This window comes from Lepisma saccharinum, chromosome 1 (assembly GCF_977018435.1).
Source record: "Lepisma saccharinum chromosome 1, izLepSacc3.1, whole genome shotgun sequence".
Classification (NCBI taxonomy): Eukaryota; Metazoa; Arthropoda; class Insecta; order Zygentoma; family Lepismatidae; genus Lepisma; species Lepisma saccharinum.
The window spans coordinates 213166217-213190481 of NC_139229.1; the positions used below are offsets into that span (position 1 = coordinate 213166217).

At 37.0% G+C, this 24265-nt stretch overlaps 1 protein-coding gene across 1 annotated transcript in view; it reads left to right on the forward strand.

Annotated features, from left to right (window-relative positions):
- LOC145991623 (protein spaetzle 5-like) overlaps positions 1-23916 on the forward strand; it is a 154738-nt gene extending 130822 nt beyond the window's left edge. Inside the window, exons 4-6 of the mRNA XM_083127688.1 lie at positions 15057-15176; positions 21792-21986; positions 23274-23916. Of these exons, the coding sequence (XP_082983814.1) occupies positions 15057-15176; positions 21792-21986; positions 23274-23448 (490 nt within the window). The 3' untranslated portion in view covers positions 23449-23916. The remainder of the gene's footprint in view (positions 1-15056; positions 15177-21791; positions 21987-23273) is intronic.
- Positions 23917-24265: the final 349 nt, after the last annotated feature.

Consider the following 24265-nt stretch of genomic DNA (forward strand, 5'->3'; position numbering starts at 1 on the left):
AGATCCACAGCATCCTGATTACCAGCTGTATATAATCCATCATCCTCCGGAACTACGGCACGTGATATATCCAACACATGCCGCACCATAGCAAATTATTACTTTCCTAACAAGTAATTTTCCCACTACTGAATAAATAACATCTAAGTGAACTACCCCCAGAATAAGTAAATCTGTACCACTTCAATACTGAAAACACACTTAGACCATCACCTTGCAAGGGAAAACATTTATGAAAACAATTCACTTACCAAAGAGAAGGTGTAGCCTTCTAAATGGAAAACGAGGACAAAAAAAAAAAAAAAAAAAAAAAAAAGGTGTTATGTTGATTAGCCTAAAAGTGAAATCAATTTCATCATTCATCCTCTCTTTTTGCAAACCATTGTTATTACGTCAGTGGTTAATAAATAAATTAAACAAAATCCTTATCAGCTAGCTTAATAGTGATGGGTTCAAGCCGTTCATTTGTGCGAGTCGACTCATGAGCGCTCGCTCACTGAGAAGAGTCGTTCAAAAGAGTCGCCAAGCTTCTTTTTCTCGAAACACATGCCTGAAGAGGGGGAAGGGGGTAGGTGGTGTTGAAGCAGATGATTGTATTTAAGTAAACGAACACAACGTACGTCCGTCAAGATTAATAAATTGTATTGCATTTTTGTGTATGTGTGTGTGCGTGTAGCCGACTAGATGGCCAAGATTCTGAAGTAATCGACATTTGATCTTGCCACAGAAGTTCCCGGGATCTAGTCCCGGTCTGGGCAAGGATATTCTTTACGAGTGTCCCTTCATCTATATCATCACGCATCATCCTCATCGTCGCGATTACTTAAAATTTGAAGAAAAGCGGCATAAAATAAGAAAAATACAAATACGATTCTGTATGTGTGTGGATATACATATATGTGTAAACAGTAAACACACACACACACAAACAAAATTTATACTTTTTTTTATACACATACTTGTTTTCATTACTCTGCCTCATGAGTGAGATTTTCTATATTTGTATCTTGTTTCAGTTTACATTTCATGCTGCGGATAATGCAAATTATGCAGTACGATAGCATACACAGAAATGCTATATAATTATATCAACCTTTTATTAGTAATAACGTGCATTTACATATTCTTCCTTTTTTGCATTCGATCACTGATTTTAATATCGCAACAAAATGCACTCCAGATCTGCGCTGCGACACATGCTTGCATTTCCACGAGCATCGCTCGTTCACGACTCTTGAAACAGCACGAAGAGTCACAGCACAGTCCCACGACTCTTTCCCCATCATACGTTCACGACTCGCGAGTCGGCACGAAGAGTCATTAAGCACCTTAGCGACTCTTCTCCTCCCTCATCGTTCACGACTCGCGAGTCGGCACGAAGAGTCATTAAGCACCTTAACGACTCGCTCGCCTTAGCGACTCTTCTCCTCACTCATCGTTCGCTCGCGAGTCGCGAGCTCTCTTACACAAGGCGCGGCGGCGGCAGTCTCGCCAGCAGACTGGATCTACAGTTTAAAGTAGGATCCACCCGCTCGCTCTCCGCGGATGGCTAACAGCTGTGTTTAAGAAATATATATCGCTCTTGAACATTATCCATGTCCATCCCATATCCATGTTTTTGTTGTTCTACAGTCATTCAATATAAGTTTCTGCCAATATCATAATGTATGATTGAATTTCTATAAAGCGGGCCAAATTATACGTATGTATTTTTTTTTTTTCATGTTGCTTTCTACTAGTAAAACACCTTAACACGTAGGCTCACCGCAGATGGCCAACAGCTGTTTATATCACTCGTGAACATGACCCATGTCCATCTTACGTAGTTGTTCCTAATTCTGCAGTCATTCAATAAAAGCTTTTTTGCAGTATCATGTACGATGAGATTTATGATTAAACTTCTATATTTATTCTTTAATGCTGTTTTCATTAGTAAAATATTTACACGTTAATGTTAATGAAATATTTCACGTCATATGAAAACGATTTTGTCAGACAATGTTTAAAGTTCACTTTATGCTCTGGATTGAAGCTACATTTTAAACTGGGGTCTAAATCACTGGGCAAGGTGCCTCCACAGAGGATCGAATCCGAGACAGGAAGCGATTTCCTTACCAGGATTTAACAAGGAATGAAAGGATGGCTGAATAACATAAATAAAACATACTCCATGGTGCATGTTCTTTGTTTCTTGGTTTCTATGTTGGCCAGCTTGAAATAATCTTGGAGTGACAGATAAGTGGTGTCGCCCTCCTCAAAGTAAGCCTATTGACACCGAAAGTTCCGGGTTCGAACCCCAGCCCAGAGATGTGTGGTAATCTGTATTTAACCTCTTGTCAATTACTCTAATCACCATCCATCCTCCGTCGTTGCCTTGTAACGATACCTGGTGGATCCCCCTTTAAACTGTAGATCCAGTCCCGATTAGCTTATCTGTACGTAAAATTCATTCATCCTCGCTGTCAATACTAAGTAATTAGGTATAAAAGATGCATAAAATACAACAAAGCGTGTTAGGCAGTTAAAATATTAAAACTGAATTAATAAATTATAAAATATAATTACTGCATGCTAATTTATAAGAAATTATAGCATTTTAAAATTTGTTTGTTCCTTAATGGGAAAATAACTAGTAGCTTATTTCTTCTGTTCATTCTCATGTTAACAGATTTGTTTTCTTGGATAAATAAAATTGAACGTGTAAATTAAAAGGTTTACATGTGCACGAAGCGGAAGAGCAACTCGATCGAATATCGTGGTGAGACAAGATGACTTGGCACATCGTTTCAACTCGTGAATGAGAATGCATATCTTGTTCGCGATTTGATTTCAAGTTAAAAACACATGTCAGGTCTTGTTCGCTTATTGATTTCAAAGCATAAATCGGTATCGTTACTCCAATGAGACGAGATTCTCGGACAGTACATTTTACACAGAGTGTCTCTCATCATCTCACCAACTTTGGAAGGGTTGGCCCTGTTTTCATTGCGATTTTGTAATGCCCTGCTACTTGTGAAACTGATTCACTTCCAACAATTTCAGTCGCCTCTGTGGAGGAGTGGTTAGAACAGTGCGCTAAGAGGAATCTCGGAATTGAGTGTCACTTCATCAATTTCATTATATCATCACTCATTTTCATGTTCGCGATTAGCCAAAGTGGCAGAAGAGCAAAGCCTGGGCAAAAGTGGTATCCCGAGCCGCTATGTGTTTCCACCGAATATCGGCCTCGGGATTCCCTGCCCTCGTGCCGCGATGTGCTAACCACTCCGCCACGGGGGCCGGCCCTCCCCATCACATCTCTGTTTTATACTAAAGGCTATGATTGAATATGAATTTAAAATTTTGTGTGCGTCACTTAGGCTATTTTGCACCCTTCACTTTATACGGGATCCAGCCCCTTACCAGAACTAAAATAACATAACTGTAATGTCCTGTAGTAACTAAAATATTAAAATAATCTGACCGGTTAAAAGCTGAGGCTGTAAAGGCACTCAGCACACATAAGGACAAAACACAGGACAACACACACACACATTCCTACGAAAATTATACTGGCCGTAGGTATAGACGCCATGGCCTCGTTAGTCTGCAAAATGCAGTCCAGGGTGTACTATGTGGAACTGAGGTTGACAATTGGGTGTACTACGTGGAATTATCATCCCTTACATCCCTTAAACTATATTTCTCGAGACCCTTGATGTGCTAACCACGCCGGCATACATTATAGAATACTTGAGTTAGTTTTGTCAATATTAATTTTATTGATTGGATTTTTGTTTTGCAATGATTTTGCGCACTGAATTTTCATATTTATCTTTGCTTTTCATTTGTGTTTTACTTTTATTTTGTATATAATGCTGTGTTTCTATTGGTGTAAATTTGTGATTCGCCTCTAATAACGTTATCATTTCAATGTGATTTAAATTTTAATCTTCTAATCTCACGTGTATAATATATAAGTATATGTATGTACACATGCATACAGAGAGAAAGAGAGGGAAATTGCATGATATGATCGTTAGAGGGGAAATCCCCACCGTTCCCCGCATAATTTCAAATTTGTTCCTTGTGTTACACAAAATATATTAAATTAATGTTATAACAAATTGAATATTTATTATAGATCGGATTATAAGAAATTATGTATAACTGCGTGTGTGAGCGCGTGTTTGTCTCTCAGGTTCTTTATTAAAAAATCAGAAAAACAGAACATAATGTAGTATTCAAATATAAAAAGACCTTCATTTCACGAGTCCACTTATAATTAATTCATTATCATGTGGTTTGTTCTATTAGGTAATTCTTAACTGAATATAAAAAATTGTAAGTTATAATTTTTGTTTTAATACATGTTTGTTATTTTCACTAAAGGTTTATCATTTGAACTTGTGCTTGCTGCTTGTATTACGTCATTTTTGGATTTGGAGTAACATAAAACAAAAGGTGTTTATTGTCTTTGATCTTGCTTTAGAAAATAATGATTGGTTGATTGATTTGGTTTATTTTACTTCGCCTTTCTGTCACTTTTTTTGGGTAATCGCGAAGATCAGGATGAGTAATGAGGTGTACTAACCACTCCACCATGGAGGCCGGCGCTTTAGAAAATAATTAAAAGTAACAATCGCTTTCCACACTAAGTATTTTGTGTTGCAAATTATAAATTACTGCCTCCCTTTTCTGATTCACTTTAATAGCTTAGTGGTTAACGCTGTCATGTATTAAAATGGTTTGCTTGGCAAAAATTGTTATAAGTCCACTTTTATGCTCCAATAGGCTAATCGGGTCTCCCCGATGGCGTAGTTATAACGTCGCCGGTAATCAAGGGGTACCGTGTTCAATACAAAGTGGAGGTTCGGATCCCACTTTAAACTGTAGGTCCAGTCCCGACTATCCTATCTGCACATAAAGTGGACTTAAACAATAACAACTCAAAATAGGCTAATCGGAATATTGTAATCAAGAGGTCTTTACAAAATCTTTACAAGACTCCCCTAATATTTTTTACTAACATTTAATTTCTTGTAATTTTAGCGCTAATGGTTTGGTCGAACTTGAAACTACAGGACAAATTTGTTGGCTGTTCTTCGCTGCCCGTCATGGGCTGAGGTTGCGCGCTCCCTCTATCTGCAAACAACACTCGCGAGTCGCGAGCTCGCGAGTCGACTCTTTCCTTCGTTCAAAGAGTCGCTAAAGTGTGCCACGACTCTTTGAACGAAGGAAAGAGTCGACTCGCGAGCATGCTCCTTCCCCTCTCATCGTACACGGCACGTTTCAGCCAGCTTTACTCAACTAGGGGTAGGGAAAAGGAACAGAGAGGACCCCCCCTCCCTCTCCTCTCCAGTCCCCATTTGCTGCCCGCAGAATCGACTTGCTTTAAAAAATTCCGGCCGCCAGGCGAGTATACACTTGCGCATGCGCCTTCCTCGCAAAATTCGTGGAAAGGAGAGGGAATAATGGAATAATAGTTGCTTGGCGGGCGGAGGAGTCGTGGCACACATACGACTCTTTGAACGTGTCGTTCAATTCTGGTGAACGAGTCGTTCACCGCTCACAAGAGAGAGTCGTTACTTTTGAACGACTCGTTCACGAACGACCCATCACTAGCTAGCTAGAGCTAAAGTAAAAATTCGCAAAATGAATCATTTATGCCGTAGTGTCCATTGTCCAGAAATCCCGTGGACGCGAATCATGATTTTACCAAGTGTTGCTAAATGAGGGGTCAAAAATTCTATCCCCTCCAGACTGTGACCTAAGGGCCGCAATGTGGGGCAGTGGCGCAACCACAGGGAGTATTGCCCACCCCCAACCTTGGACGGAAATCAATTCTAGGGGGACAAACATTGACGGCCAAGGGCACTTGCAGGGGCCATAGAGGCGCAATTGCCCCCCCCCCCTCGATTTCGAATTTTATGCAAATTACAAAATATTTCGTCAAATTTTCTTGCTCGCAATACCGCAATGGTCTTATCAAGTTCAAAGCCGTAGCTGGGTTGGGGGGAGGGGACGCCGAACGATCTAAATGCAAAAAGCTGTCATAGAGATAATGTCTTGGCGCTCTCTGAAATTATTTGCTTCCTATTAAACCAATATTGTTTTCAGTTTGCAGAAAATTGGATCTAAATTTTTTCTTGCTCGCATCGCTGGCAATATATGGTTGTTTTCTGTAATGCATTGTAAATTACCAGAGAGGGAAGTAAGACTTATCTTAATTGTTTTTATCTTCAATGCATGAACAATTCTTTTGAGGAAAAGGAGCGTGCACATTTGAGATACAATTTATATAATATTATGGTAATATTATGAGGTGGATGAATTGATTATGGAATTAATGTATTTAAATAATGTATGTTGTATAACATATATATGTATTAAAGAAACTTTGAATTCGTATACAATTTAGTGTTGCATGTGTATTTTCTTATTTTATGTCGCTCCATGCTGCATATATGTAAAACATTTGTTTCACATGGAAGTTATACATGTTATGTGTAAAAAAAAATATATTCGAAATGCATTTATCATGCATTTTCTGTCTTTCAAAAATACAGTTTTTGTGCTTGTTTTCCATTATCAATGTGAAATTGAAAGTTTTGAATGAAATATTTCAAATCGTTTGTTCCAACACAAATGCTTTAGCACAGACTTCTGCCCCCCTTTTTTTGCGTAATTTACAAGGATAATAACGTCTTTGATACTACTACTACTGCTGCTGCTGCTGCTACTACTACTACTACTACTACTACTACTACTACTACTACTACTACTACTACTACTACTACTATTACACTGAGGAACAAATTAAAACTTTTTGTTTTGCCGCTTCATGAAAATAAATGATCTTTAATAAATCGGGTGCGCTGATTTCAAAAATCATAACAAAAATGCTGTATCACGTACCATTTCTGGCGGAAACCATTTTGAAAAAATTTCACCGTACATTAAAAGAAGGGTAAAATATAGCATATTGCTCCAAACCTTAATGTGATAGTGTGAATTTTAGTAATACATTGGGTTCATAGAATACCAAATATGATTGTAAATGATGTAGTTATGACATGCACTAAAATTTGCAGTTGCAGTAAAATACTAATCATTAAAGAAAACAGTAAAAGTAACGCACCTTCAAAACGTATTTCTGTATGATTTCCGCTTGTAGCAGGCGTGTTGAACATCTGCGACTGTGTTCCAGCAGTAATCCGCTAGTAAACTGGGAGACCATCTGCCTTTATAACGTTTTTTTCCATTTCTGCGATTTGTTGGTGAAAGAGTTCGACCTGCTCGTCACTCACTGCACCCAGATTAGAGGGGGAAAAGTGTAAATGGGAACACAGAAAGTGTATCTTGAGAGACATATTGCACCTCATTTTTTGTATGATGCCAGCATACGTTCTACAAGTTCAGAGTAATTGTGAGCCCTGTGGTTGCTAAGGAAATTGCGACACACACCCTTGAACGTACCCCATGCTGCTTTCTCACATTCACTTCACAGTTCTTCAAAATTGGGATCGTTCATTACCTCCCGGATTTGAGGACCAACAAATATCCCTTCTTTTATTTTAGCATCGCTTACACCAGGAAATGTGCTTCGTAAGTACTCAAACCCTTTTCCTTCTTTGTTCATGGCCTTCACAAAGGTCTTCATTAACCCCAAGTTGATGTGCAGTGGGGGGGGGGGGGAGGAGTAAAACATCGTTGGGGTCGATAAGAGGTTTGTGAGAGACACTTTTTTCTCCAGGTGTGCAACACTTTCTGGGAGGCCAGTGTTTAGTTTTGTAATGCATGTCCTTTGCTCTGCTGTCCCATAGACGGAGAAAACAGCAGAATTTCGTGAAACCTGATTGCATCCCCAAAATAATTCCCAGTACCTTCAGATCAGCACACATTTTCCTCTGGTGTTTGTCGTAGCTAACACTTGTGAGAATCAAAGCAATGTTTTCATATGTTTCCTTCAATTCACTTGCATGAGCAACTGGCACTGAAGGTTTCTCATTTCCTATGCACAAGGACCGCCTTCAAGCTAGTTTTTGACGCATCGATGAACAACCTCCATTCGCCTGATTTATAGTTTTCTCCTAACTCCTGCATTAATCCTGTGACATTGTTGCAGTATACCAGGGACCCATTCATGAAAAAAAAAAAAGGAAGAAAATTTTAGTTGACGTTTTCTGAATGTAATACTTGCCCCTGGTTCCAGCAGGTTCCACCCTTGCAGTCTTGAACCCAGCAGTTCCGCTTCTTTCTATGTAAGGTTCAAATCACGTATTAAATCATTTAATTCTGGCTGGGTGTCTTCCGTGACGCTTGAAAGTCAGGATCATGTCCGAGAGAAGATATCGGTTCATGTGAGGAAGTTTATGTTTCCTCTTCCAAAGACCATTCCAATGGTGGCTTTGGAACAGGTAATGTCTCATCATGTTGCACTGGTCTTATCGCAGAAGGTAAATTTGGATAATGTGGGATTTTTTAGATTTTCTTGAAAATCCCGTTACATTAATTAAACAGAAGTAACAATCAGTAACGTGTTCTTGAGGTTCGCGCTATACCATGGGAACAACGAAGGGAATGGATAGATGGGTACCATGTACCCACACTCGTAAATATCGCGAGCATCTACTGCAACAGACATGAGGAGCCCACACTTTATCTTGGTCTTCGATTTTGCATCCGAAATATAGCTAGTAAGCTTTCTTCACTATTGGTGTAATTGAGTTTGGTTGGGATTTTGTCGTGAACTCACTGCACACATAGTAAAACAGATTGGGTGAATTTACACAGTTACGAGGTATCACTGCACTATTTTCAAATAATACACAAAACAATCGCGATGAAGCACACAACCTAACACACAACATACACTTCCAGCGAACAGAACGCAACTGATAAAGACACAGTAGAATAAGTCACCTTGCCTCTTTAACAAAGAATTTTCTCTACTCTTATCATAATATCTGGTAACAAAATAAAAAACAATGTTTGCCCTTTTGTTGTCGTTACAATGCTTTCTTCATATTACGCAGGAAAAACAGCCATACGTGATCTCTTGAAGAATCCTTGTATATCTTATGGCGAAAAAAAGCTGTGTTACATTTACTTCAATTTCATGTTTTTCTTTCAAAAACTAGACGTGGTGGAGAAAAAAGAACATCATTTTCGTGTTCAGCAAGTCAAAAAACATAGAAATAGGTTGTTTTCCGGTCGCGGCAAATTTAATTGTTCCTCGGTGTTATTATTACTATTATTATTATTGGTACATTTATCCTGGTACTTGCACCCCCCCCCCCCCAGACGAAACTTTGTGGTCGCGCCTCTGATGTGGGGAGAAGGGTTGCAACGTTTTCTATGCACTCTTGAAATTTTGTTCAATCCCAGGAATTCATCAGATATTGTCGCTCATACAGAGATGAAACCACGAATTTTCGTCTGGGAGGCAAGTACCAGGATAAATGTACCAACAATAATAATAATAATAATAATAATAATAATAATAATGGCATTATTATTATTATTATTATTATTATTATTATTATTATCATCATCATTATTACTACTAGTGGTAGTATCAAAGATTTGAAATATTTTTTCAACACCTTAAATTTCACATTAGCTAATAATGGAAAACAGGCAAACAAACTGAATGGCAGAAAATGAATGATAAATGCATTCCGAAGATAATTATTTTTGTACTCGTATAACATGTATAACTTTCAAATACAACATATGTTTTACCAGGCACGTATCCAGGAATTCCTTTCGGGGGGGCTCAACACCATTTTTTTTAAGGGGTATAGTAAGAACCTCACAATTGTATGTTCAAGACCAGTGGCGGCAATTGGGGTCCAAAACGGGGGGGGGGGGGGTTGCGGAGGGCGTTGCAAGGAAAGTTTACTTTCTCTTGGTAGACAAGGCTTAACATTAAGAGGCAAGAAAATGGGAGCAACTATCCCTTAAATCGCAGCCACTTTAAGGCTGTCATTTTAATCAGTTCGTGAAATCGGAACATTTTTTACCACTCGACTTCTCTGTTTCCATGCACCAAATTATTCAGATTCAGGCCTTAGTACTCACAAGTGTTCAAAAATGCCTGTCACAGCTTCCGCTGTCTTGTCATATATCGGCACGAAACAAAGGAAGTCTTTTCAAATACATCTGGATCACGAATCAATTAATGCACAGTGAAAACCCTTCCGTTCCCAACACATCTAATGTTTCATCTCCCAGTATGATCAAATGCTTACTCATTTATCTCCAGTGACGTGCCCAAGGGAGGGTTGGTGATGTCATAACCCCATTTGACCCAGTATTCCTTGTTGTTTTTTTTAGAAAAAAAAGAGGAACGTCAAGAACAGGGAAAAAATGGCAAAATCAGGACTGACCACTAAAAATAGTATGCGTAACCCATCTCCCTTCAGAAAATCCTGGGCACGCCTCTCTTTATCTCAGACTGTATGAATTGTCACACTTACCTCTGAAATCTCATTGACCGATTCTTTGTACAGATGAACAGAAAAATTGAATCCGCGTATTTATATCCTCATTATATTCTAGAACGTTCCGCAGATAAAGCGATTCGTTAATATTGCCAGTAGTTGACTCCTCTCATTCAAGAACGTACCCTCTCCCGCCTTCCAGAGATTAGAAATTACAACGAATCGCCCTACGTGTGGCGCTACCTTTGTTGTACAGCATCCAAATGCTGACAAGTCTCTACATAGTGCTCAAGTGCGCTGCGACAACACCGAAAGCGCAAGAAAAGTTTAAGTGCAATATTATCAACAACAGGGTTATAGAACATCTCCGTCTTGCCTCGATAATTGTCTATCTCCTTAAATCATCGTCACATTATTCAAAAAGCCAAAAACCTAATTTTATCTAGTGTAAAATAAAAAAAAAATCCTGGGGGGGGGTTGCTCGAGCACCTCAACCCCACCTTGGATACGTGTTATTAACAATAACAGGGTTATAGAACATTCTCCGTCTTGTCTCTATAATTATTTCTCCCAAATTATCATCACATTATTCAAGAAGACAAAATCCTAATTTTATCTAGTGTAAACAGAAAAGGCCTCCCCGATGGCGCAGCGGTAGCGTCGTCGCCTTGTAATCAAGGGGTCCCGGGTTCGATACCCGGTGGAGGCACAAGTGGTTCGGATCCCACTTTAAACTGTAGGTCCAGTCCCGATTAGCCTTACTGTGCATAGAGCGGACTTAAAACACTAACTCAACTCAACTGTAAACAGAAAAAATTCCTGAAGGGGGGCTCGAGCCTCCTGATTCCCACCTTGGATACGTGCTATTGACAATAATAAGTTTATAGAACACTCTCCGTTTTGTCTCGATAATTATTTATCTCAGATTTATAAATTTATTATCTTCACATTATTCAAGACGCCAAAAATCTAATTTTATCTAGTGTAAATTGAAAAATTTCCTGAGGGGGTCTCGAGCCACCTCATCCCCACCTTGGATACGTGCTATTAACAATAACAGGAGTATAAAACATGCTCCGTCTTGCCTCGATAATTATTTCTCTCCTTACATTATTTTCACATTATTCAAGAAGCCAAAAACCTAATTTTATCTAACGTAAACTGAAACATTTCCTGGGGAGATGTCGAGCCCCCTGTGCCCCATCTTGGATACGTGCTATTATCAATAACACGGTTACAGAACATTCTCCGTCTTGCCTCGATAATTATTTCTCTCCTTAAATTATTGTCACATTATTTTATTTCACACCACAAGAAACAAAAAAAACTCATTTTATCTAGTGTAAACCTAAAACTTTCGGGGGGGGGCTCGAGCCCCCTAAGCCCCCCTCTGGATACGTGCCTGTGTTTTACATATATGCAATATGGAGCGACACAAAATAAGAAAATACATATGCAACACGTTAACACTAAGTTGCGTACGTATTAAAAGTGTATTCAATACATGTGTGAGTGAATGTGTTTATGGGTGTTGATAATCCTCGGTGTTGAAGAAGAAAGCATTTCCTTTTGAATTCTGGTTTGAGAAATGAGGTTGCACATTCCTAAAGAACATAATCGAAAATTCGAACATTTGTTCTCGGTTTGATTCATTGAATTGTTGCTTTAAGTTCACTTTATGCACAGAAAGGCTAATCGGGATTGAACCTACAGTTTAAAGTAAGATCCGAACCACTATGCCATGTGCCTCCACCGGGTATCGAACCCGGGACTCCTCGATTACAAGGCGATGACGCTACCACTGCGCCATCGGAGAGGCCTAATATGTTCTCGGATTACCAACCAGGTTAAGTCGGTGTTAGCGCCTAATATTTCGAGAACATACATTGTTCTAATCATCAGGTAATGTATGATGATGAGAGCAATGTATGCGCTCGAAAAGTTGGACGCTAACACCGACTTAACCTGGTTGGTAACCCGAGAACAATTGTTCGAATCACGTCGTCAGAAAAGCTACATCCGACCTTTGTGATTAGCACAATGCGCTACGTTCTTGCCAATGTCCCTTCGTCGATTTCATATCGTCACTCATTCTCATCTTCGCGATTAGGCAAAAGCGTCATAAAGCGAAGTAAAATAAACCAAATCAACAACAACAACAAAGAAAAGCTACAATTCCGACTTCGTTAATATCTTCCGGTTGCTTAAGTTGCAGGCGTATGCTGCAGTCCATTGAATTTACTTCATCAGGCTATCCTGGCCATATACCCTCTGCATCTTCTGAGTAAAACAGGAACCCTGTCTGGGCATTTATGTGCATAAATAATCAAGATGAAGAGCTGCTAGTTCTGTATTCTCATTAATTCCAGACAGGCGCCTGGTATCCTGTGCATCGAAGAACACAGCACAGTCTATCTCTTTTCTCTATTTATTTTCTTCCTCTATTAATCCTTCTATCTTAGTTTCAGGAAAAGCATTGCCTAAAATTATCCTGAGACTTGAAACTGGCACGTGGCAAGCTGAGGTTTCCCGTTATTATCCTATAACCTACTTTGAGGCTAATACATTTTAAAAGTATACGGCATATAAACTATATCTAATACGCGTTGAGCATATAATGGCAGGAGCAGTCGTTTCGTGTGAATGTTCAGTGTGGTTTATGTAAATGAGGAAAGATAGTGGTACTTATATTTTAATTTTCACAAAAATATAATTCTTAAAGAGGGAAAATAATATAATATACGAATAACCACAAATATATGCTTCATCCTAGTACGTAATCTGAAAAGTTGGACTAAACAAATATTTTCTTAAAATCAATTACTCTATTGGCCTACTCAAAAAGTTCTTAATTTATTTTGGAAGTTAACGAAATGACAATAGTAAACGTTACGTAAAGTAAAACTATTTCAATATTCAAAAACAAATATGTGTTCAAAGTTGAATTAAAACTGCACTTGAGCAAATGAAAACACAACAAGTGTAGAAAACAGTGTTGTTTAAAGTTATCACTTCGAAAGCATTGATCAACCACCTTACAAAGAAAAATAAATACAACTTTTATGTGTAATAAAATGAATACATAAAGAGATGCATTCAACCATACAGAACAATTTATTTTCTATAGCTGAAAACGTATTTTTCACATATTTCATATTTCTACTTTTTCTTTAGAAGATAGACTACTCTTAATAATGCATCTACTACAATAGTCTAACTTATTAACGCAAAAAATATCGATCCTTAAGTCTGTAGTGTCAAATGCCTCTTTACGCGAAACGCTTACGTTTGTGTGAAACAATATAAGAACAGACAAACTTTAATTTCATAAAATAACCTGTACCTGTATTTTTGGCGTTTAACGAAATACGAGTTTATAACCTTAAATTGACCGTCGTCTTTAAATATGATAGTAGTAGTTCAACTTTATTACTAATAAAAATTCAAGCCTAACTTTTGTTATATACCTTTTCTATACTTGGTGAATAATTTAAGAGTTTACAGAATGTTCAACAGGAATAATGTCACTAACTATGGAGTTATTCACGAACCCACGGAAGAAGAAATCAGCAAAGCTAGAGAGGTTCACAAGATGGTTTTGCGATGGAGAACTGTGATGACTTTGTTTTGCTTCTTTTTACTTCTGTTCAACAGTAACCTACCTTGGCTCTACCAGTTACTTGTTCCGCTACTGCCACAGGCGAATAAGATGCAAAAATATAAAAAAACTAACAATACGGTTCATTCGAAAAAACGCTTCTTAGAATAACTACCATACAGTTTCTTGTTATTATTCTGTACCATGGATATAGGGGAAACTCAGTTCTTTCTTATTTTTGTTATAAAGGATAGTCCAGACGTTCCGTTAAATATATATGAACACTATTTATTCCTTGTTTAAATATGTACAGATGAATTACAAAGGCAACACCCTCCACATGATCCAAATTAGTTGAAATGCGATATTTTAATATATAAATAGAGAGAGAGAGGTGTTCGTTCGTTGGCCTAGATCATCAGAACTATCTCTATTTTAATATGGTTACACAGTGACCGCTAGCCTTCTACACTAGCCACAGCCACTACTAAAAACGTCGTTTCTTTAATATAAAATTAAAACTTGGGTGCAAACGAGATTTGTACGTTGGCCGAGACATCAGTACTATCTCCATGAGAATGGTTGACCCGTAACCGCTAGCCTTCTAGACTAGCCACAGCCACTACCGGCATCGAGAGAACTTCCAAGGTCCCAAGCAATGAAAAATGCCAACCCCATTGTTTAGTCGGGTCCCTTTCTATAGGCGATTCAAAAACAGACTAGTAAACTAGAATTTTCCACCCTCACAGGTTTGAAGATACAAGTGTTTGAAACTACCCGCCTTCTGCAAACTGGCTTTCCCAGACACATATTCCAGCCCTACAGCAAGTTACATTGGAAACAGAATAACAAATATTACCTTCACCAACCCATAAAAATAATATTAATGAACATTTAATAAAGAAAAGGATCATGTACTGGTTCTACCATTACAACTTCATATTTTTCTCAATTGGGAAGTTATATGTAAATCTTGTTTTTGTGCATCAGATAATAATGTAATGGAAATTTACTTACCTCTTTTTTCGCAGGAGACCGCCACCAGTCCAGCCACATTACCACTACCACAGTTACAACAAGGTTCCAGTGTACTATCCAGGACCTCAGCCGCTGTACAACGCTTCCATTGGGTACCCGGATCGAAGATATAGGTTTGACCCCCACTCCTCTGGTCCTTATCTCTACACTGCTCCGCTGCCGACACAATTTACGCCATCTGAAATGTGGTGGGCCAGGTAGAAAATTCTGCAGCACTTCCGATTCCCATGTCCTGGATGCTTTAACGCTGTCGGATGGCTCGCAACAAGAATCAAATGTCCTTCATGGTCACACATGGTCTGAAAGAGAGAAAGATAAAGAAATCATAGCTAAATCGCAATATCTAGGCTTGCCATTCAGTTATGAGCTCCACCCACCTTATTTCAGATGACATGGCAAACCACGTTGTTATTTGTTAAGGATTATTTTTGTTCGTTTCAGTACATTTCATGTAAGATGTCTCGTCAATCAAATTAATTACCAGTACTGTACTTCGTAATTTATACAGTGCAATATCCATTCATTTATTACTACAGCTTAAAACTTTAATTAGTCATTTTCCACTTTCGCAAAAATAATGCAAGGAGTGGAAGAAATACGTAGCAAAATGCGCGTTCTTAATTAAATCGAACAATAGTATTTGAAGTGCGTTATGTGCAAATGTCTTGTATAAAGAAATGAAAATGAACATCCACATTTCTAAATCATCTGATCATACGTAAAAAAAATATGCCGTTGTTAGCAACAAAATGAGAAAATCACTGAAATTCCTGCAACCCAATACTGGAAAACAACCACTGGTCAGTGTGCCTCCAAGAAACATTGTTGAAAACATGGGTTAGTTTTCTGATGTACCTGAAGGAAATTAGGAAAAATGGCCAAGGTTGGATTCATGTTGTCTAAGATATGGATAGGTGGAGGGATTGTATTGCCACGGCAATAAACCTTTGTGTTTAGTAGGTTTACCATAGAGTTAGTATAAACTGCCAAAGAAACATTTTTGTACCGAAACATGAATTCCCAATCAAAATAGATTTCTTTGAAAATATGTTTATAAGTTATTAATACTTTTTTCTTTGTAAACACGACTCTATTGTTTCCTCATTTTCTTGGATTTGCAACTTGCCTTAGCTACCTTGCTTTAAGAGTGTGCTTCAAATCATTATCTTCCATCGATAACAAATAGTATATACTACAGGGTGATTCCCTCGCTAGAGGCCCTAAACTTCTGTCTATAAAACTGCCATTTACTTAAAGTTTGTATTGACAATTTGTATGCACATACCTTGAACAATGTAAAACAGGATCTGCTCATATCCGATGCTGAAAATGGTCCCCTTCAACATGCAAGCACTCTTGTACACGTCTCTGCAAATTCTGCAATACTTTTCTTAAAGTGGCGTCGGTAATGGCTTCAATCTCTTGGCGTATAGCTCCTTGCAGGGCTGCGATTGTGCGGGGTTTATTTCTGTATACTTTCCCCTTCAATATGCCCCAAAGAAAGAAGTAGGGTGGGTGAGATCGGGAGATCTTGTTGGCCTAAGATATTTTTTTAGATAATTCGGTCTCCAAGAAAACTTTTAATTTATCTCATGCTGATATTTGAAGTATGACATGTCGTCTTGTTGGAAATATCCATCAGTTAGTTCATCATCTGTTAACTGATTGACAAACTCAGTGAATATTACCAGCTAGACTTCCGTGTTGACCGTTTGTTCGAAAAAAAATAGGGCCTATAATTCGCCTACGAGACACACCACACCACACTCTAATTTTCTGAGAATGCAAAGGCTGTTCATGTATTGCACGAGGATTTTCTTCTCCCATATACGCGTGTTTTGAGAGTTTATATAGCCACTCAGATGAAACCATGCTTCATCCGTAAACCAAGTGAGATCTAAAATCCCAGGATTCTGAGTAAGAAAATTCTGAAACCATAAACAAAACCGCATACGTTTTGCATGGTCTGTCGGTTGCAATTCTTGAACATGTGACACTCGGTAAGCGTGTAGTTTTGATTTTTTTGCAGCTTCTTGACACGTGGAATATGGGAGATTAGTTTCTTGGGAAAGTCTTCGCAAAGATTTTGATGGTGATGCCAGTAATCGCTCCTTTACATCCTGTTTTGTTCGATTGTGTATATTGTAATCCCTATACATTCGAGTCAACACTACCGAGATGCATTGTCGCGGAACAAAAAAAATGAATGTCACTGGAAGAGTCCAAACCTATTGCGAGGGCTTTTACATTGTTCAAGGTATGTGCATACAAAATTTCAGGACAAACTTTAAGTAAATGGCAGTTTAATAGACAAACGTTTGGGGTAGCGAGGGAATCACCCGAGAGTTTGTTCCAGGAATCAATCACAACTTTTGTTGAAAATCATATAAATTATTTCCCTTTTGAAAAGAAATTCAGTAACAGTTTTGTATTTAAAAACGCCCTATATGAATATCTGAATGATATCCCTTCCTTTTACATGTCTTGTTTGGAATATCAAAATTATCATATTTTCACTATGCTCGGTAAGTAGCAGATATTAATTTTCTAAAAATATATATAATGAAGTACTGAAACGAACAAATAGTGTAAATGCAATTCGTAATGAATTTGAATTACAGGGCGTACAACTAAAACTGTACAGGAGAGATTTACACAGTGTATGTTCCTCGGCGGTGTGGTACGTATATTCCTGTAATCATGATAAATAACGAACATTATATTTATATGTTGCACGATATCTATGGAAATATAATCCCCCTTCTCCATAGGATCGGTTCCCTATACAATAATAATAGTAATTTGGAAAATCACTTTTCACAATTGTTTTTTAATGATCGTTCACTTTGAAATGTCTAACCTGGTCAAAGAGCAAACACAGAATAATACTCTTAAATTGGACTACTAACGACATATGTGTTACTTCTGCAATTAGGTTAAAAGAAGGATTATGTTTGGACCAATTGGGTAAAATGCTGTCCCTTTTTAATGAACGTAAATTTATTTTGAGTGAAAAGGATGTACAGAAATATCTCCGTCTTTGTCGAAGGCCATTCTCCTTTTATGAAACCAGATCGTGGATTATAACTAGTATCAACTGATTTCGAATTAAGCTTGTCGACTGTCATGTTAATAGTTTCATCCATTTATTAGTATATTCTTTTTAGTTTATTTGCAAATACAAAGAATATATCATTTTCATTTTGCATAACCGTAACACCATTTAGCCTTGTTTCCATAACCATGTGTGGAAAAATTTTGGAAGTCTTCAGGCTTGAAACCTTAGGCTATCAGGACGTAAGTGGAAGTTAACATTTCTGCCATTAACATGTTGTTTGAAAGACTAGCAAACGTATTTTTGTATTTTTCGTACGTTGTGTCGCTTTTCTGACTCCTTATGCTAATCGCGACGCCAAGTTTATTAAGCATTTTCATATCAGGTAAACATGGAGAGGAGTTGTGCACAGTACTCAAAGATCACCAGATGTGCGTGTATACTTAGACATCTACTCATAAAGAACGGTGATTTTTGTCTCGTAGTTTAAATAACAGCAGAAATGGCTATCTAACCCCGGTTACTGTATGGCAAAACGTCTTCCTACTTCAGACGTAGCCATAATTCTATGATGACATTGTTACTACACTTCACTAAATTGTTACTACACTTAACGATTGTATTTACTTATAAATAGCATGCTTTACTCGGTGGATTTATAAACAAATTTGTATAGTGGTTATGGTTAAATAAGCATTGGGGAGTTTTCAGTTCAAATATCACCAACCTGAGAGGCCGAATATAAATGAACTACCTCAGTGAAGGCAAGTATTGTTTTGGAATATGTTGGCACTCACAATGCAAACATGAATCTCTGGTTGTATATTGGAAAACATGAAGACTGTGACATAATAGAGCATTTCTTCAAACAAGAAGAATACGCTGAAGATAAAAATACTGAGATTAAGTTAATGGAATTGCTTCTGTGTGAAAATTTGAATAGCAACTTTAATAAGATGAATATTGTTTCAAAGTGAGTACATGTACGTACATAATCAAAATAATACAATATCAGGAAGCTTTGCAAAGGGTATGTACAGTATATAAGTAGTATTAATTTTAAGGAAACTAATATTATGAAATGGTATCTTTATTTTAATTTTAAAAGTATTGGATTAATTTTAATCTTAAAGATTGAATGTTTAACAAAGTGTCAGTCGTGTGTGATAAGTCTTATTTCCAAATCATAGTGTCTCATATATTCGAGAAGCTGGGGGAGAGAGGAGTAAATTGTAGTTGTCAGCGGCGTTGGTACGAACGCATTTCCAAAAGTTTAGCTTGCCTGTTCCTTGAAGATGTTTAAGTCACGCAAAATATCCCTTTAATTCACTTTGAGTTACTAGATAATTGTTTTGATCATCAGATTCAAATTGAGAGCTTCGGAACTACAAGTACAATTAACATACAACTCGTATGTTTGTGCTGCATCAGAAGTTCTGTGTTCTTTCGAGTGACCTTGTTTATGGAGCTGCAGGAACTTGCAGAAAATACCGATATCAGATCTAATAGCAGATTTTAAATAAGGAACTCGATTTTCATTCTAAATGTCTTTCACTGCTTCAATTAGGACCGTACTACTCTCTTCTGTGTTCAAAAAATTGAATTACATATTGTCTCATTGCAAAACATTGCTCGTCACAAATGTTACTCTTTGTTCATTATCATTGTCATATGCGCACTAAAATATTTCATCCTTGATAATTTCAAAATTTGAGGCTGCTAAACAAAATCTGACAGGAGATTCGGGCTCAGGGGATCAAAATCTATAAAGATTAGTCGGTTTCATGTAAAAAAAAAAAAAACTGTTCTTCAATGTTATCTTAGTTGTAACTCGTGTGTACTTAAGATTGTATTTTTTTAATTTTTGTTCTGAGAGTAATTTGCACAATGTATTGATCCCGATGTATATAATAGTAAAATAGTAATACGTTGCAATACATTTATCTGTGTAAATAATAAGTAGAAGCTCTGTGGTAGAAGTGTCATGAAATACGTAAAATCAATTTAGGTTATGGTAAAATGTGTATTATAGTTATTATATTGTATTATATTAAGGGTTATCAATGGGTCACGACAGCTGTTAATGCATCCAGACTCTTCTGTTGGTTGGTATTTCTGGTGGAGGGCAGTCTATGGCATAAAACTAAATATATCTGTGTATTGTAGATACATTAAATCACTTTTGAGTGTTGAAATTCTTACTACTCTCATCTCACTGGATTTCTTCTCTGAATCCTGCACAAAATTCACCATGGTGGCACCTTCTTTAGATTTCTGCATGTTGTGTTCAATGCCTTTCAACCTATTTAGTATTTACTTATTAACATTCTCCTTACACACTTGAAATGACATTTTAAGTGGTTGTCGTTACTACGAAAAGTGATACGGAATTTTGCAGCATTATCAGTACTTCGAGTACTGATGTAGTAGAAGAAGATTTCTTCGAGAACGAGTTTGCTGTAAATAAAAATTCACAGCCCTAACACTATTAGTTTTTATATATACACGATTGCATTATGTTTATTTCTTAAGTATCTGTATATTCATTAATATTCATTTATTCAAGATTTACAAATTTTTTATGCATGTACTTCACAAGAAATTTTTCGATATTGAGAAATATTTCTTTGTAATCAATTACTTCCTCTATTCTTGGGAAGAGGTTTAAGTTAAATTAAATTGTACGATCGAAGTAACAGAAATTACCGTTGCGAACTAAAAATTCGCACAATGAAAACATCCCTTACTAGATTTTAATAGACTTCAGTCAGTTTCCAGGTATGAGTTTACTTTTTATAATGTGATATTAGACAATTTAAAAATAGGTAGGTACTAAGACTACTAGCGATGCTGGGAGAATGAATTATGGAAGAAATTGCAACTAGATACAGTATAATATTGAAGTTATTGAAAAGCTATATTGCACGATGAAATTACAAAACAAATTACAATAATTACGAAAACTCATGCGGGATTCCGGTTTGTTTTAAAATATATTGCTTCGGTAAATATAAAGTATATATATTCTAATTAAAAATGCCATTTTCGTGAGCGATTGCTATCCATGAGTAGTACATATTATTTTAAATCTGCTACTTCATTTATAAAATAATAATCTACTTCATCAATGTGGCGATTTTGAACATCATGCATTGGAGTGTCAATGCTTGTTAGCTATTTGCACATTTTTTATCATGCACAGTTTTAACCTTTCCCTTCAAACAATACATTAATAATATCTTACTACTATTAGATATCCTTATTTTGTCCTTCAATATGACAGTTTGAGTTTCAGGGTTTTGTGTTAAATTGTTATTTTAAATACTTTATAAATTTTGTTACATGTTAAATAGTTATTGCCTTAACTCGTATATCCATTATTTTGACGCTGAAGTAGATACCTATTACATATAATATTCAAGCAATAATGTTCGAAATTAATATAAATTATATTATATTGGTTATGATTGATTTATACGTCTGCTTCAAAAACAGGCGTTATATATTTTAATATTTATTACAGAATCAACGTTTTTCTTATCCTATATCTTGGCAAACTGCAGAGATTTTTAAAATTAATTTCTACCTCATATTTATTGGTAAAATACATTATACACACATTCCACACTATATTTGTTTACTTGAGAAACGTAAGTATTATTGTACTTTTCAGGTATAGAAGATCTACAAGTACCAAAAAATCCCGACATCGGAGGCAAGCATCCAATCAGAACACTTTGTGCCCAACGACGTCCAATTACATCATGCCCAGAGCAGCGTTAAACAACCGAGGGAACTGGATGTACGTCGTTAATTTGAATGAAGTTGATGACAGATACACACAGCTCGTTCGAAGCGAAACATGCGTGTAAGTAATAACAATGTACGGTTTTCTGCGCGGTTGTTAGCGATGCCGACTTTTGTTTTATTTGCATAATTTAGTTCTAAATTATTTGCACACCCAATATGGAAATGTAACCACATCTAGGATGTCCGAGGGAGATATAAATATTCCTCCATTTCAACTTTTACAACTAAGGCTCGGACGTTGATAGCCTAAAACAATTATCAAAAAATGGATCAATGAAATGATCCATAACTTTGGCTTTTAAGAAACTATAAGGATGACAATATATTTGAATACATTAATTAGGGCTGAGCCGATACCCACACCGATACCGATACTCTTACCGATTCCCACCGATACCGATGCTTGAAAATTGTAACAATTAAAGTTGTTCATAGTACTGATTAATTTTAGTGGGTGAATAGTCCACTCTATAAGCATTGCATCAATTTAACAGTTTTGCGTTAAAATATTAAAAAATTGGATCGGAATACCTGTTGTCACAAAATATAGTTTTTTAAAACATAATATTGGTACAAAATCAATGGAAATTTCGAATTTTGCATAACTTCCAGGCAAGGCATTTTTGCGGACCCCGCGAACGGTCAAAGCGCTGGAAAAGTATCGGCCTTGTCGGTAAATAAAATCAAACCGATACTTTCCGATACCGATACACCTGATATCGACATTGGTATCGGCTCACCTCTAAAATTAATACTTTATTATTTATTAATCATATATTTCACCAGATTATATTTATCCTCATTGTCGTGATTTACCCAATAGGTACAGTGCGTTCAGTTTGGCTCGGGGCCGAGATAGCGCGTGACTTCAGACGGCGAGGCATTGAGCAGATACCAGCATTTTCGATCTGTTACGTTCCGCTTATTTGAACGCACATATCTTTAACATGAAGACAATTATATTTATATTGCATAACTATAGATGATCTGAAAGACGATGTAAGAACACAACTTACAAAAATTACAGAAGAGAAACATCCACATGTCAATCAAAATTTCATCAAAAGATCCGGGGAATGTGTGAATGCATGTTGACCATCTCTTTGAACAACTATCATAAAACAGGTTAGTACTTGTTATACAATATAAATATAATTGTCTTCATGCTAAAAATATGTGCGTAAAAAATAAGCGGAACGTTACAGATCGAAAATGCCGGCATCTGCGCCCATGCCTCGCCGTCTGCAGTCACGCGCTATCTCGGCCCCGAGCCAAACTGAACGCAGTGTAGAAAAGCGACTGAAATATAGCAGATAGAAAACTACAATTGTTTTTTTGATTCCAGGTCTACCCAGTGCAGTGGACTTTGTGCAATTCCCAACGGATATACATCCTCCTGCAGACAGCAATATGTCCAGAAGAGACTAGTCGCTCTGGAAGGGGGCGGCGACCGCTTATACACTGACGTCTTCTGGTTCCCTCACTGCTGTGTTTGTGAGATTCAGCAAGTCAACGGTTAACGCTGGATTCGAGTCGGTTAGCGACGAATAGGAACAATACTAAATTATGCCACTCGTTTATTCGCATGGAATAAGTGACGTGAACGAAACAAGCATCAGTCATTTACTGCCAAAATCTTCTCAATGTGATATGACGTCACGGTGCGATTATGTTAATTTCCTCTCCCCTCCTTTAACGTTGTGATCGAAATTCGACACCATTTAACAGACTTCGTCACAACATTCACATTTTTTCCAGTTAGTGCATCCCCAAACCCAAATCCTATGTTTAGAGTTAACCTTTAATTTCATAGCCTTTTCTCCCAGGTTTCAGATACCTCATCGATGCATGCTCATATTAGAACATTTACATGTAATCTATTTTTGTACTATACAATTTTTTAATGATAATTTTTTTAGCGAATGTTAATTTCTGCATCTTGAATTTTGTAAAAGAACGTCATTGTATTATGTGGAAGTTAATAAAAACGTTAATTTTTAATACAGTTTTTTCTTCATGTTATCTGTTGTTTCCAGATTCTCCTCTTTTGTCAGAAGGAAAGAGCGAGTTTTAACTTGCCGTATTTGCCGACCTACAAGACGCACATTTTTCCTTTTGAAAATAGATCTGGAAAACAGGGTCTAATACGCCGATTATATTTCCTTCATTTCCAGAAATTTTCTCATGGAATGCTGTGAAAACTAACAATGGCTAAATCAGAATTGTGTCATTAGTAATGCACTGGATATAGTACAGAGGACAATTTGTTGTATGAGACTCAGATTCAGATTTAGAAGAGGTTTAATTCGGCGCGTATGGATATAATTGGGAAGTTCG